General features: G+C 41.8%; 2 protein-coding genes across 7 annotated transcripts in view; one reads left to right on the forward strand and one right to left on the reverse strand.

Annotated features, from left to right (window-relative positions):
• Nucleotides 1-235: 235 nt before the first annotated feature.
• LOC135496030 (uncharacterized) lies at nucleotides 236-7,264 on the forward strand. 2 transcript variants are annotated; one of them, XM_064785145.1, is made up of 11 exons: nucleotides 236-390; nucleotides 500-941; nucleotides 1,122-1,288; nucleotides 2,089-2,225; nucleotides 2,521-2,684; nucleotides 3,158-3,378; nucleotides 3,984-4,167; nucleotides 4,515-4,667; nucleotides 5,173-5,289; nucleotides 5,574-5,839; nucleotides 5,898-7,264. In XM_064785145.1, the coding sequence occupies exons 2-10, from the start codon at nucleotides 500-502 to the stop codon at nucleotides 5,828-5,830; spliced, it is 1,842 nt and encodes a 613-aa protein (XP_064641215.1). In that variant the 5' UTR covers nucleotides 236-390; the 3' UTR covers nucleotides 5,831-5,839; nucleotides 5,898-7,264. The 2 variants fall into 2 exon arrangements, with proteins under 2 accessions (XP_064641215.1, XP_064641207.1); XM_064785137.1 differs by having other exon boundaries at nucleotides 237-390; nucleotides 5,574-7,264.
• The window catches only part of LOC135496007 (calcium-dependent protein kinase C-like), a 65,545-nt gene continuing 57,270 nt past the window's right edge, over nucleotides 6,485-14,759 (reverse strand). For 4 of the 5 annotated variants that reach the window (XM_064785125.1, XM_064785122.1, XM_064785114.1 and 1 more), the window contains one exon: nucleotides 6,485-12,317. In XM_064785125.1, the coding sequence (XP_064641195.1) occupies nucleotides 12,165-12,317 (153 nt within the window). In that variant the 3' untranslated portion in view covers nucleotides 6,485-12,164. Of the gene's footprint in view, nucleotides 12,318-13,727; nucleotides 13,926-14,759 lie in introns of all 5 variants that reach the window. The other variant, XM_064785104.1, reaches the window with a different exon arrangement.

Raw genomic sequence — 14,759 nt, forward strand, 5'->3', positions numbered from 1 at the left:
TACATGATTATGAATAGAATAATGATAGCCTTTTTCTAAAGATCAGAGTATGTGTTACTCTATCGGCGAACTTATGAGGTCCGTTTCGCATTTAGTGATATTCAGCCTTTTCTAGCGATGGGGGCGTCATAATTTAATTTAAATATATGAACTTGGCCTGTCATTGATATTGAATTGATAGACAGCTTTGCCATCAAACTCATCGTATTGTTGTCAAGCGACTGTAGAAAAGGCTGGACTTTATGAGCGCAATACTGACCTCGTAAGTCCACGAGTAGAGTACGAAACATGTGGCCTCATTTCTTACAAGAAGCGATCATATCGAATCGGGTGACTTCACGGGATACGAATACCTCTCGTCAGTTAACGAACTGCCAGTAGACAGTTAAGGTATGAATTTTCCCCTTCCTACTTCTGGCCTTGTGTTGTGCATTGTCTCACCAGAAGGCTACAGTCAGCACTAACATGGACTTATATATTTAGCTTTTGATTATTTCAGATGAAAGACGAAGAAAGACGGCCCTTGCTCCACAGGAGGCCAGACAGCAGTGCCTCACAGACGAACGATGTAAATAACCCCCCGGGGAATCCGCGCAGCCCAGTAGACGATGCGTCCCCAACGGACGCAGACAACCCTAGCGCGGTAAATCCTCGGGTTCCCGGCGAGGACCCAAGCGGCAATGCTGACGCAGGGTTGTCAACATCTGGCGAAGAAGGAAGCTCGCCGAGTCCGTCCTCAGTGTTGCCCGTCCCCGGGCTTTTCTGTGGAGGATGTCCCGACTCCACCCAGTTCAGTCGCTGGGGCGTTCTCTGCCTTCTTCTCATCGCCTTCTTCCAAATTGTAATGACAAGAGATTTCGGTGAGATTCTATCAGGCAAAGACGGTGTTATCTATAATCTGACTGAACAAGAACATAATATAGTCAAAGCTATATTCGGCGGTGAGTATACTATAGGATATTTAGGCTACTAACTATAACCTTTTCGCCAATATCATTGTGTGAAATGGTGATTTTGTTTTCATTGCCTGAAGGTACTTGACTCTAAGGGACCTCCTCTATCAGTCGTCTGTTACTCTTTTGGGGATGTTGATCCTATTACACGGCCCTTCCTCTTTCTAGCCATAATATACACACTTCCCATCATGGCTGGCCTCATCTCAGACACAGTGCTCCCCCGACAGAAGGCGTTCATCCTGGCCCTCCTAGTCAAACTTCTGGGTTCGTTATTGAGTTTTGGGTCCCGAATGGTAGTGTATCGTATGCAAGGTCATCTGCCGGAGAAATTGGTAAGTAGACTTTGTTGTTATCCTCCTCGCGCAGGGCCGGAACTCTATTTATCGAAGACGTCATTCCGTCCCTGCCATTGCTTCCGAGCGGCCTTCACTTGACCATTTCATTATTATAAGACTATTAGGTAACGCAGTCACGCAAATGTATCTCACGTGGTTATTAAAACATTTTAATTGAAACCGTTTTATTATAAATATCATACGTTTTTGTAAATTGTATTGTGACTGCGTTCAATTTAGTCCGATTCCTCTGCGCGATCGCGATGTATATTGTACAGTGACGAATACAACATGGACACTAATACTGGCAGAGAAAACAATCTTGGGTGATATGAATAAAAACCAGTAAATGCTTTTACTTCTATTTTGTACAGAAATGCCTATTGTAAATGTACGTGAAGTTTTAAGTAAAAGCATTTCCTAGTCTTTATTCATACCACCCATTGTCATCTTTGGAGAAACACCAAATCTGACAACCGTTGAGCGAGCATGTGACTTTTACATGGACTCTTTTCTGAATAGACGTTATACCAAACCTGATATCGAACCACCTAATCGCCTATTTGGAAGCGAACTTGTTGGTTGTCTGTTTGTACCCTGCGACTATGACGTGTGTCAGCGTGTATATTTCCACACTTCAGGAACAGGATGATTAGTACCAGCGGCAAAAACAGTCTGTGCGAAAGTAGAATTTGACTTCTCTTATTGGAGGCTCGCCAGCTTTGCCGGGCAATACTATGAATTTCTTTTCTTCATAAGATCGACTCACATCATTATAATAATCTCTATACCGACAGGTTCAAATGTTACTCTGGGTGAATATCCTTGGTATAGCATTGATGGTCGTTGCCATCTGTTTCTTCCCGCTCTTTATATCTTTCGGGAGCCAGCAAGTTAACCTGGAGAAGAACGCTGTGTGTTCTTACCTTAGATGGTAGGTAGAATAGAGAGGGCGTGAACGTCTGAAGATCGACACCGTATAGAGTAGTCGCACGAACATTTGTAAGACAGGAAAATCAGATGCCAATATCCTACACGACAAGGCACGATGAACATTAGATATCTTTTTGTCATGCCAATGATCATATTTCCCCGAGCAAATTGGACAAAAATCCAAATACTCAACTTAGAAGCCTACCTGAACTTGGTTGGCCGAAGGTACAACAAAAAGTCTTACACATCCCCAGCTCAATTCCCGGCTCCCGCTCAGGATTCTGCCAATTTTTCAGGTTGTTGTTGACAGTAGCTCTCGGAGTGCTAACTGCCGCTGGAATTAACAAGCTAAACATCACCGAAGGTTTTCCCGGACTGACATCTGTCGTCTGTGACGTCTTGTCTGTTGTTGTTTTCTTGGTCGCCATTAGGAAATACAACACAATCTCAACTGATGCAGGTAAGCCAACATCTACATGTACATATATCAATGTTTAGCATTGCATTGATATATGTACATCTACATGTACATATATCAATGCTTTAGTAAATGTAATAGGCCTATACTGATATCTTACTGACATGCCCTCATACATTCTGTTTTGTACGCATTGGACTATACATGACATCCTGTTTTCATACGCATATATCTCGACACCAATTGGCGAGCTCGTGTAACTGTAACTATCACCCGGCTCCTGACTTTCGTCACCGGCTTTTAGGTGAGACTTCTGGCATTGTTAGAGTACTGTGCTCGGTTGTTCAAAAGCACAAAAGTCACGTTATCCTTAGCGGTTACGTTAAGCATCCTTATGGACGTTATCTCTTGCAGTTAATCCCATTAGAATTTTCGGCGCCGGTAAAGGTAACGTGATTTTGAACAACCCAGCCAAGGACACTATCCGTCAGACACATAAAACCTGCTTCTTTCAGGGCGTCGTCGGTTCAAAGAATTCATGCGGATTCTGCGGGCACACGTGCCATGTTTCTGCCAAAGGAGACGGTTCGACGAGGCGTACGACCCCTGGGGTAATCCAGTACGGCTGCGCGAGATCCAGGAGAAACGAGCGATGGATAGATTTCATCTAAAGAAAGGGGTCCTATTGGTCGCCTTGTTGTCCTGCGGAGCAGTTGCTGCTATCATATACTATCTGGTGAGTCGACCTCACACTGAACTTCCAGCGCTATCGCCTCCGCATATATGGCGGTCCATTGCGGTCACGATTGCCCAATTTCCAGTCAACGCTAATTCTTTACCGTTGAACGGGGATGAATTCCCGTCAAACAGCATTTGGTTTCGTTAAAACCTATTTAACGCACGGTTTTCAAATTGCGCGCTCCTTGCATCTATGGCTTAGCCTGCCTACCCCCCCTCCCTCCTACGGCGGGGGCGGGCGGGGGGGGGGGCGATTGGGTCATCACAGTGTCATCACAGTGATTGCAGACACTCGCCAAAATTCTCCCATCTGTACTTGTGTAGGAGTTACATCCGAGGTGTCATTACTCTAGAAAATTCGAAAAAGGTTATTGCAAGGTAATTATTGCAAGGTAATGCAGATTTATTGCAGGGAAGGAGGGTGAAGCGATACAGGGTGGATGTGCAGTCAGAGCGCGCCGTTAGTGCTGAAGGGACCGGAATAATATTCCTGACAATATCAACAATGAAACCGGGGTCCGATGCGAAGAACAGAGGGTTCGCATTGACTATTTTATCGGTCTTCAGGAGATATTCTGAACAATTTCTTCCTTAATATTCCAGATAAACTACGCAGGATATTTATCCTCCAAACTGTACGATTCCAAAATTACCAGGCAGATTGTGGGATATATCGATAATCTCGGCGGCTTTGTAATCTTCGTCCTCTTGCTTTTACTGGAGGCGTTCACGCGATGCAGCCAGAACTTGCGAATAGCTATCAATGATAACACGTTGAAGAAACTGGGTGAGTTCAGGATTATCATGATTTACTGGAATTAACGAAACAGTCGGCCTACGCGTAATCAATCCGGAATCGTCTTCGGTGTGTATTTTGTTTAACTCAGTACCAATACCAGGTTTGAGAAACAAATATTCTAACTGCCTGTGAACAAAATACGATATGAGAAACGGCAGAAATCTGTTGGTCCCATGTATAGCGCTATTATAGTTTGTTACAGAATTTACCAGAAAAATTGCAACAGATACATTTTACATGCCCTTTTCGTCCCATCCTGAGGCAATCAGTAGTTAATGTTCGCTTCTCCAGCCCTGCAAACCACGATTTCCTCAGGATGTTTTCGTCCTTAACAGGTTTCGGTTCAATATTCGCGGCATTCTCCTGCCTGCTGACAGGAATCGTATCGACGGGACAATTGGTGGAAGGCCCCGAGAACGTCTCAATATATTGGATGTTGCCCGAGTTTATCATATATGGGGTAGGAGCAACTCTAACTCTAACTTCTGGTAGGTATTTGTGACCTGATGTTCCCTAATAAGCTGCCAGTGTGATCGGTACAGTGTCGGCAAATTCGGCAGAACCGATCACAGGGGATCACGTCCGTTACGTCTCATTCTCAATCACAGGAACAAAGGCCAATCGTTGTCGCTGTGGATGTGATGCCTACGTATTGTCGGGTTTTAAAGAAGCCCTGTGTCCAATGTACTTCTCCCTCCTAAAACTCAAAATCAAATTCAAAGAAAGTTTGCCAAGCGCAGTGAAGGAAACGTTCGATCGAAGTTACAACATCGCTGGAGACATTGAATTACAGAATGACGATTAACTTATCACTGAGAGTGAATGTAATGGTTCTCTTCCAATCCAAGAAAGAAACAAGTTACAGTGCAGCTAAGTAATCTGTGATGTGAAACTCCTAGTCCTTCATGTCCTTGAAGGGATTCTGATTACCTCCATAGAGAGAGGAAGGCAGTGCTCCAGAAATGTTAATACCAAGATATCGTTTCATTTCAGTATTAGAGATCGGTGTCTTTGAAAGCGGTCCTGGTTTGGCGACGTTTCTATGCGGTCTTGGCGCATCTCTTTCCTTCATTTTTTTCACTGCACTCGGAATCGTTTTTACCCTCATTGGTGAGTGAAATGACCGGAGATCCCTTACCAAACACTAGCCTAGATGTACAGTAAGCTGGCAAGCCTATGAAGGCTTCATATTTGCTGAATGACCACCTCTTAGGTCCGTCATGAGATGGGATCAATGGAGGTGGTGAATTGGCGAGCCCCATGAAGGCCTCCGATGTTGGAAGTGGTCATTGCAAGAAAAGTGTCTCTTGCGCCAGTTTCGGCAAATTTCAGGCTTTCGTTGCCAATTTTGTGCTCTCAGCTGGTTTCATGCCTGCTCTCTCTTTCTCTTTTAGATTATCGAACTATCAAACGCTTTGACTACATCTACTACGTGGCGTTTGGCGTGATGGCGTTCACGCTCCTAGTCATTTACATCCCGGTGTCCGCATGGTACACAGGTGTCAAGAGAAAGATTTCATCGCTTTCTTTATCAATGCAAGAAAGAGAAAATGATGCTGGAGCACCAAGTCAGGACAGGGGACAGGTTGAAAGCCAGGAGAGTTTCAGAGCCAGGGAGCTTGATGCTGTTGTCAGCCAGGGGGCAGATTGAAAGCCAGGAGTTTCAGAGCCAGGGAGTTTGATGTTGTTGTCAGCCATGGGGGCAGGTTGAAAGCCAGGAGTTTCAGAGCCAGGGAGCTTGATGCTGTTGTCAGCCAGGGGGCAGATTGAAAGCCAGGAGTTTCAGAGCCAGGGAGCTTGATGCTGTTGTCAGCCATAGGGGCAGGTTGAAAGCCAGGAGTTTCAGAGCCAGGGAGCTTGATGCTGTTGTCAGCCAGGGGGCAGGTTGAAAGCCAGGAGTTTCAGAGCCAGGGAGCTTGATGCTGTTGTCAGCCATAGGGGCAGGTTGAAAGCCAGGAGTTTCAGAGCCAGGGAGTTTGATGCTGTTGTCAGATAGCACCAATGTAGATGTATAGTAGGAACACATCATGTAAATAAATATCGAGTTGAGAGCAGAGTGTCGAGTCACAAAAGTAAAGTTTGTTTAATATAGTGTTACCCCTAATGAAAAGGCCAGCCAGCTTATGAGACACTCTTTTCCTTCAAAGTCCTATCTCTACAATGACTTTAGGGAGAGCAAGTAGTTGGGAACAACAGGAAATGTTAGTGGAATATTAGCAAGTTTAGGAAAAGACAACTTGAGGCAGAGGCTAGCTAGTAGCTCAGCATCTTGAACAATAAGATATCAACAAAACAACTCACGAGGTCAATTTTTAATTGGATGTTTATTTAACATGGTTGAGAAGATCAACATAGCACTTTTATGCAATATATATAATGTATTCATTCATACAATACGCCTTCATTGAACAGTTTACAAATATCCCTTGAATGAAAGTCATTAAGTCAATACACGCTTGACAGGGTTCATTGGAAAATGTTTTAACATCTCATACGAGCACTACGAATGGGTTCAGTTGTTAAGACATCTGCCTCAATGGGCTCAATGGACAGATTCTCCAAAGAGAACGGGATATTTGCCGGTCATTTTTAGGGAGGCAGGAATGAGGCAGTAATGAGGCAGTTTTAACAGAAAAATTTGAATGTGTATGCTGCAATGGAAGCAGGTCTATAGGCGAGGATAGCTGTGAAGTCAGAGAATAAGGCTTAAGCTGCAAAGTGCCAACAAAATATTCATGAATTAGTATTTCAAAAGCAATGCTTCTATATAGAGCTGTCCAGGCAAAACAGTGAAGAAAGTACACTGTACATCCATGTTTCATGAGAAGTGGACACACACACACACATAGGGGCAATGTGTATGTCACAATCATATCTAAACTACCTGGGCAGCAGCACTATTTCTTACATAGTGGTCATCTTGAAAAGTGCCTCCCAGAACATGATCTACTTTTCCAGGTTCCTGTGTCTGAACAAAGTAATGCAACCTTTGTAGTTTTCTAACAAGTGTATGAGACAAGGCTCACTAACTGCTGTATATCTGCTATCATAATTAACCAGAAGAAACATCAACACATTTCGCTGACTTTCTCTTTTTGTGTCTGAAAATTCGTTAATGTTTTGTCAGTAAAGAGGATTAGTATTTCAAGTTCAACCGAATGACGGGACACGTTTTACCCACATGTCTGGCTCTAGGGTGAACTGAAACCCAAAGCGGCCCACAATCTAAGTATAGAAGACAAGGGGAAAGTTATGGCGCTCGCTCAACGCTAGGAAAATCTTGAAAAGCAATGGTTGTCCATACAGACCCAATACTGATCACCATTCACTGCTTCGGCCAATTAAAGGCCAGGTCCATTTGTTTTCAATATTCAGGAATCAACATGGCGCCAGATAATTAGGCAAGCCAGACAGATGAAACTTGGCATGAAGACAGTTTTCATATAAGAGTAAACAACACCACTGATAACTTTATGTTTGGTGACTGTTATTGAAAAACTCAAAAATGACCTGGCCTTTAAGAATGTTTACAATAAATACACATGACTTGATTTGAAGAAAACCCCGCGAGGGGACATATTCTATGACAACTTGAGTCTTTGATTAAACAGTTACCCAGTGTTGCTGTTACAGTTCCAAAAGCACATACCAGCACGTGTACATCCCATAACTACACTTGAGTAGGAGCAAAAAATATGTCCTAGAGACGGAATCCTAACCTATATTTTCTAGCAAATGATAGATTTCTTATCAACAATATACATCAATTACTATATATCAATTAATGACTTTATATATATATATATATATAATATTTATGTATACTTTGTATTCACATCACCACATTTATGACTAGAGTTAAGAAATATAGCGTTTGATCAAGATATACATTGGCAACCTCAATATGAGTTTAATTGTTCAAAAAATATAAAAATGAGTGATGGTTGCCTTTCAGGTGGCCCACACACAGGGATTCGACTGTGGCATTTGGGTCAAATGAATCGATACCAAACTGGAGATATTGGTAGTATGGGCACAATGACAGTTCCACCCAAGCCGTGTTAGGTGATACAACCTATACCCACAGTGACGTGTCAACTCTTCTTATACAACACTATTCATCGAAATGTGATTTTTACCGCTTTCATATTTTGCACCAACCCGAGCGGTTATGGCCGACTAAATACCATAACCTCTGCCGTCAAAATGAGGCACAGTGATGCGTAGTGTATTATTCACTGTAAACGGTGGTTTATTGTTATCAAGGTGTTTTAGAATAGAATTCCAAGCGAAGACTTTCTGTTGACTGGCACAGATCTCAATAGCATCTCAAATTTAGAAATATGACAGTCAACCACATTTTGTCATCCACTTTGGAGCACAGGATCCATATTGGACTTGAGGCAGCAGAGAAATCATGTCAGCTGCTAGAGAGCATGAGGTTCTAATAGGGATTCTCTGCTTTCATGACCACCACAGCCAAACCTGAGCATGGGGTCCCTGAGCATGATGTGTCATGATAAACAATATACTGTCTTCTGTTACATCTTGTAAGACTAAGCTGGGATCATATTGCAAGTTATAAAGCAAGAGTAGCTAGTCTAGTCTTTCTGCTAGGGGTGAACAACTAACACTGACCACCAGTGTATTCTAGTTGGTCATTCAATAGGAGAAATAGCATTATTTCAGGCCTTGTCTTGATGTTATCTTACCATCACCATTAAAAGTATTTATCAGTTCCGATTAAGAATCTAGATACAGCCAATATGCTTGCAAATTCATGCGAACAGGCAAATTATCATGAAATAGCTCGACCATTTAGAGGCAATAAATAAGAACCTTTCGGGAGGAACCAGATAACCAAATATTAACATCAACAATTCCAAGTTAGGCATAAGAATGCAGTGAGAGTTGGTGCTGAGTGAATTCCCTGATTGTGCCTTTGGAAGATAATGAACTCATAGCTAACACAAACGAAGTTTAATAATAAACACAACACATGTGTAAGTTAGAGAAACAATACTAGATGGTTGAAGAGTTTGATCACAAAATGGGCAGACTGACAGGAAAGTTTGAATCACAAGGAACTCCCTGCAATGGCATGGTGCTGTTTTCACAACAGTACATGCTTTATATGCAGTGGTTTACAAGGGCATTAGTCGCTAACATGGCTGTAATAGTTCCCAATCTGCGACTGAAATATTCTTCAAAAAGATTCATCATGACGTTCCATTAATATTTCATGAGCAAACTCTTCAGTTGCTGCCCGAGTTTCATGGAGAGATCTGATTGGTGTGTAGGAAGATATCAACAACTGCAAAACAATAACAATGAAAGACCAACTGTGAAGGATTAACAGAAATGTCAAGGGCAAGAAGCCAGAACTGAGGCCAAGTACAAAACACTCTCACGATAACTGTTGATCAGTTACGCAGCACTAGCAATGGGCATTGAGGCTCATTCTGCAGTTTAGATTCTCAAATTGTCTGATTTAAAAACAATCAAAGCGAGAAAACAAGATAAAAGAATGAAAGCCAATAAATAACAGCAACTAAATGTATAACCTAAGTAACACAACGGAATCAGCAGAAGGCTTTTGCCCAACTTGCTTAGGCCTAGGAAGAGCAAGAAAGCCTGGCTAAATATATCAAGATAATTGAAATTGGCAGATGTGATTGACCTGAACTGCAGGAAAATAGGACAGGTTCCATGTAATATGACAATGGGTTGCGTATGAAGTGAATGTAGTTGTTACAGGCACTTATGATGATGTGATGATGGTGATGGTGTGGATGGTGGCAAAGATGGTGATGGGATGAAAATGATGACGATGACGATGATGATGACGATGATGAAGCTAAGATATGTCTTGCCTGTGCCCAATGACTAACATTATGCGAGTTTCTTTTGTGAAATATGATCAGAACTACTGATATGATGTCATGACGGTAATTAGGAATGGAGACTGCAGCAGTAGCACTGGTGATGATGGTGATGATGATGATGACGGTGACGGTGACGGTGATCAGAATGACGCATGAGGATGATCTATGATTTAGGTATGATGATGACAATGGCTTCGGTCTGCTGACACATGCAGGAGGAACACACCTTGTTAAGCCTGAAGCAATTTCATAAGATATGATCAAATTCAACAAATGTCATGAACATTTTCAATCACAGTTCAAGGTACCACATCTGCCCAGTTCAATTATTGCATGTTTGCAAAGAAGACACATTCATCCACTTGCGAAAACAATATTGACAGGAACTAACCCAACAATAGGACCTCCTGATCAGTTCATTTCTCATTAGCAAGTCAGGGGATACAGAATTTGACACTTTTGTTTCATAACATAACCAAAACTAACGCTAAATCCTGCGTTTGGAAATCCTGGAATGAGAGGAGAGAGTTGCACAGGCCTTGCATCAAGACAAAATGCAAGTGTTATACATAGCACTGAATGCATCAATGATACTTAATTAATCTCCTAGAATTATCCAAGTTAACCAATCACATAGTTTGAAGCACGTCAACATATTTGATAGGAGATGATACGGTGAGAATGGTTTCAACACAGGCAGTGGATATGCAAATCTAAGTAGTAATACCATCATTTTTGCTTTTCACATCAAATTTGGCAGAGTCACCCAATCGGGGTATTCTTTATAATAATACAGTGCTGTCTAGTACAACTTAGAAGAAGGGTAGACTATTTGAGTTTTGCCCAAGCAACATCAAGGGCAGTGAACTTTCTATATGAACACCTCCATTACGACTGCACAGCTTCACAACTACTGAGAGAGATCGATATATACATCACATATAACATTGAAATTTGTTCAAAATTACACCTAATTGAAGTAAAAGAATGAGATGCTGTTCGTATGTATGAGTTGTTAATGAGAACCAGAGGACCTACAACTCAAGTCAGAGTTGGTCCATGGCAATGTATGTACAATTAACATGACTGTGAACACTTAAGACATGTACACGTGACACATGTGCATGTGACACATGTACACGTGACACATGTACACGTGACACATGTGCATGTGACATACTGTATGTACACAAGATATACATGTGGATCAAGCTCTGACATATGGTCTACATGACATTGTAATGGTCGACATGCTACTCTCAAAAATGACCACATCCTTATTCTCTCCTGAGCTGGTTGACAGAACCCTCATCTTGCTGGGAAAAGCCCCACAGAGGCAAATATTTCAATGGCACAGTTCACTAACAACGACCTGTCTTGCTGAAGAGATACAGCAGGCCAAACAGATCATTGTGCAGAAGAATTATTTTTGTAATGGTTCTAAGAAGCACATTATCTTGCCAATTTCATGGAAACAGAAACAAAAAGTCATCAAGGAAGATATGGAAGATAATCTTACTGCTTTACAAACTAGTCTCATTCTTCAGTAACATTGTAAGACTGGAATAGTGACTATCACAAACAGTGGAAGACGAAATGATAGGTGAGGTCTTCAGGCAGTTAAGACCTACAAGTAGTAAAGTAATGAATCATAAGCCCATATAGTTTGTTTTCATCCATTCAGCTAAATAAGGGTTCCATAAACCAGCAGTAAACAAAATATAAGGACGTCTGTGATTTTTCACAGTTCAGGCGTTCAGGCTTGTACCGTACCGTAACATCAGCAAAACCTTGGAAAAACAACTTCCAAACATCGATAACGCAAATTCTACTTCAGCTGTGCATAACCTGTGACCCATCTTCTTCATAACCAGTCTCTGCCTCTCCACAGCTTTTTTGAAAAGTCCACCCTCCTTCACCATTCAACGTCTGGTACACAGTCTCTCACTCAACAATGCGTGCAAACAGTAGTTGTTATTAGCGTGCAGTTCCCAGTCAAAATCTTGCCCTTGGATGGCGTTGTGGAACGTGAAAAGTTCCTCACTCTCATGGCACTTGGAGTATGATAACGGCACGTGGTGGTGCCAACTGGTGTCATATTCAGACACTTATGACAAACTCCGGGTTGACGAATGAAAAGCCGGAGAATTCGGTTTGATCAAGGTTCATGATGAAGAGTTTGTCAGTTGGGGTCAGCTTGGGGGCTTCTTGAGTGAATTCACGGTCGAAATTGCTGACGTCCTTGCGGCTTTTCTGAAATACAAGACAACAAATCTCTCAAAAGGATAGTGAACAAGAAGCATGGATTTTGGGAGTAGGTTGTACCTTGGCTTTTGGACCTGGTGTTAAGTAACATGTTTCATCTTTCCCCATCTTTTGATACATGTGTTGAAACCCATTCAAAGGATTAGCAATACTCTACTACCATCAGATTGTAGAGTGAATCCCTTAGTTTACATCAAATGATACACATATTCATTATTGCACAAGATGTAAAAGTTAGTCAGCAATCTCGTGAGGGTTGCATGCACCGTCGTCCACAAAAAGTGACAGAAAGCTTAAGAGGGATTTAGCTGGGTCTTACACAGAACTATTACAAAGCAGAGATATCAGATGGGTCTGAAGTCAGACAGCAAGTCTGACAAGAAGAATGGGTGTTCTCAGAAAGCTCTTTTACACACTTTGTTGGTTTGGGGGGGGGGGGGGTACATTACAATGTTATTGACAACTTTCAATGTTACTTTCACGTTAAAATTGATCAGGTTGTTTCTAGCTATAGCATTGCCATTAATTAGTGACATAACAAAAAGTTGAATGAATTTTGGTTTGTTATCTGAGGAACATGCTGAAATCAGATACAAATGTGATTAGTACTGTAATGTTGGAGGAAAAGGGCAGGCCGGGGTTGGTTTGAGGAGAAGTGGACAAAGCAAACCAATCAACACTTGGTATAAAAGTAAGCAGATTTACAGCTTACGCCAATCAATATCTGTCACGTTTTCTTCAACTATTTTTACATATTTTTGAGAAGAATGGGGTGCCAAAACCAGAGAGTCCATGACCTGCCCTTCCTTGCTGACACAAAATGTGGTTAGATTGGTTAGATGGTAAGCACATGAGATGAGTAAAACAACAATGAAATATTCACTGAAACAAGCAGGAACTGTGGCAAATTCCATAAGATAGCATTTCAGTGAGGCAGGAACCACATGTGACTTGGGTCATGACTATCATGGCCAGGTTCATCATTCCTAAGAATTAGAATTGTGATGTTGACTTGACCTCATGCTAATAGCCCATTCAAGGCTATTGAGGCCTATTTTGGATGAGTGTCTTATACAGGTGGATGCAAACACATCGTGATCACTTATTTCTAGATGTCAACAGGTGTCCAATGATAATGACTCCAGTGACACCTGTAGGTGGCTCTATTTGTGTTTTGGTCGAGGTGCTCCTCAGGTTTTCGCACACAGGGTAGACATGGTTCTCAAAAAACAAGTTATCATAATATATGCCACAGAGCAGCCTCCAAGTTGAACAGTGAGTGAAAGTTAATCAATAATAGAAGACTTAGTTAGAATCGTGCAGGAGGTGGAAAACTACAGTAAGCCAAATAGTGGAAGAAGTGTGCCAATAAAATGCTCTAAAATAAAGGTTACATACTACATGTGCATAACTGTTTAACCCCACGAAACGTTGGATGACCATTCACTCGAAGACAAGCCCATATTCATAATTGATGTGTGAAAAGTCGTTGAATTCATCCTTCAGCTGCCTTATGATCAGATCATCAGTGGGGGTTAGCTGAACTCGGAGATTTGTGAACATCTTATCGAAGTTTTCACCCCTTTTTGGGTCTTGCTGTTTTGGTGGGAGAGAATAGACAAATGTTGTGAATTACACAGAAAATATTCAACAAAGTCAGATGAGGAAGAAATGCAGGGGTCTACGGGATAGGAGCATTGGTTTGGTTTGCTTATTCTACTGATTATATCATATTTGGACAGTGGGTTTTATTTCTGTTGCGGGAGAATATAGGCAGTCTCGCCACAAAGAAAACTCTACTGAAACAAAACAAACTGAAAATGATAAATCTTTCCAAGCGGGGAACTACACTGTCATCAAACAAGACCGATTGTCTCAAGGACAAACCCTGGCTTTTAGCGGTCTCAATGATGTTCTGGGGGGGGGGGGGGGGTTACCACTCAACCAATCTGGGTTTGTACACTCGTGTTCCAATTTTGACCGCAAAAGGGTGCCAACACCTTCAACAGTAGTTTCCCTACAAATACTACAAAGGAAAAGGATAAACTAGGCTAAAACATGCATGGCATCCAACAGTTCATAGTATGAAAGCTAGTCAGATAGAGAGCAGGTGGAATGAAACAGAAAGAAATGCAACAATACATAAAGTGAAAGTGAAATGAGATCTATGTTTGTAATCAGCGATATACGCTTCAGTGTAAATGCCATTCCAAAATTGAGTTGGCCTTCCAAGACAATAAGTGTGGCAAGTTAGACACAACTGGGACACGTAACAGGTCAACTAACACCCTAAGAAACATTCCAGCCACATCAATGGTTTACTTGTTTATAGGGTCAATGCTGTCCTACTCACTATGTTATGCAAACAAATAATAACACTCTATCCACAAAATAAACCCACACCAATAGTTTGTACCTCAAAGCTTAACA

The sequence above is a fragment of the Lineus longissimus genome, chromosome 1 (assembly GCF_910592395.1).
Source record: "Lineus longissimus chromosome 1, tnLinLong1.2, whole genome shotgun sequence".
In the NCBI taxonomy this organism is placed as follows: Eukaryota; Metazoa; Nemertea; class Pilidiophora; order Heteronemertea; family Lineidae; genus Lineus; species Lineus longissimus.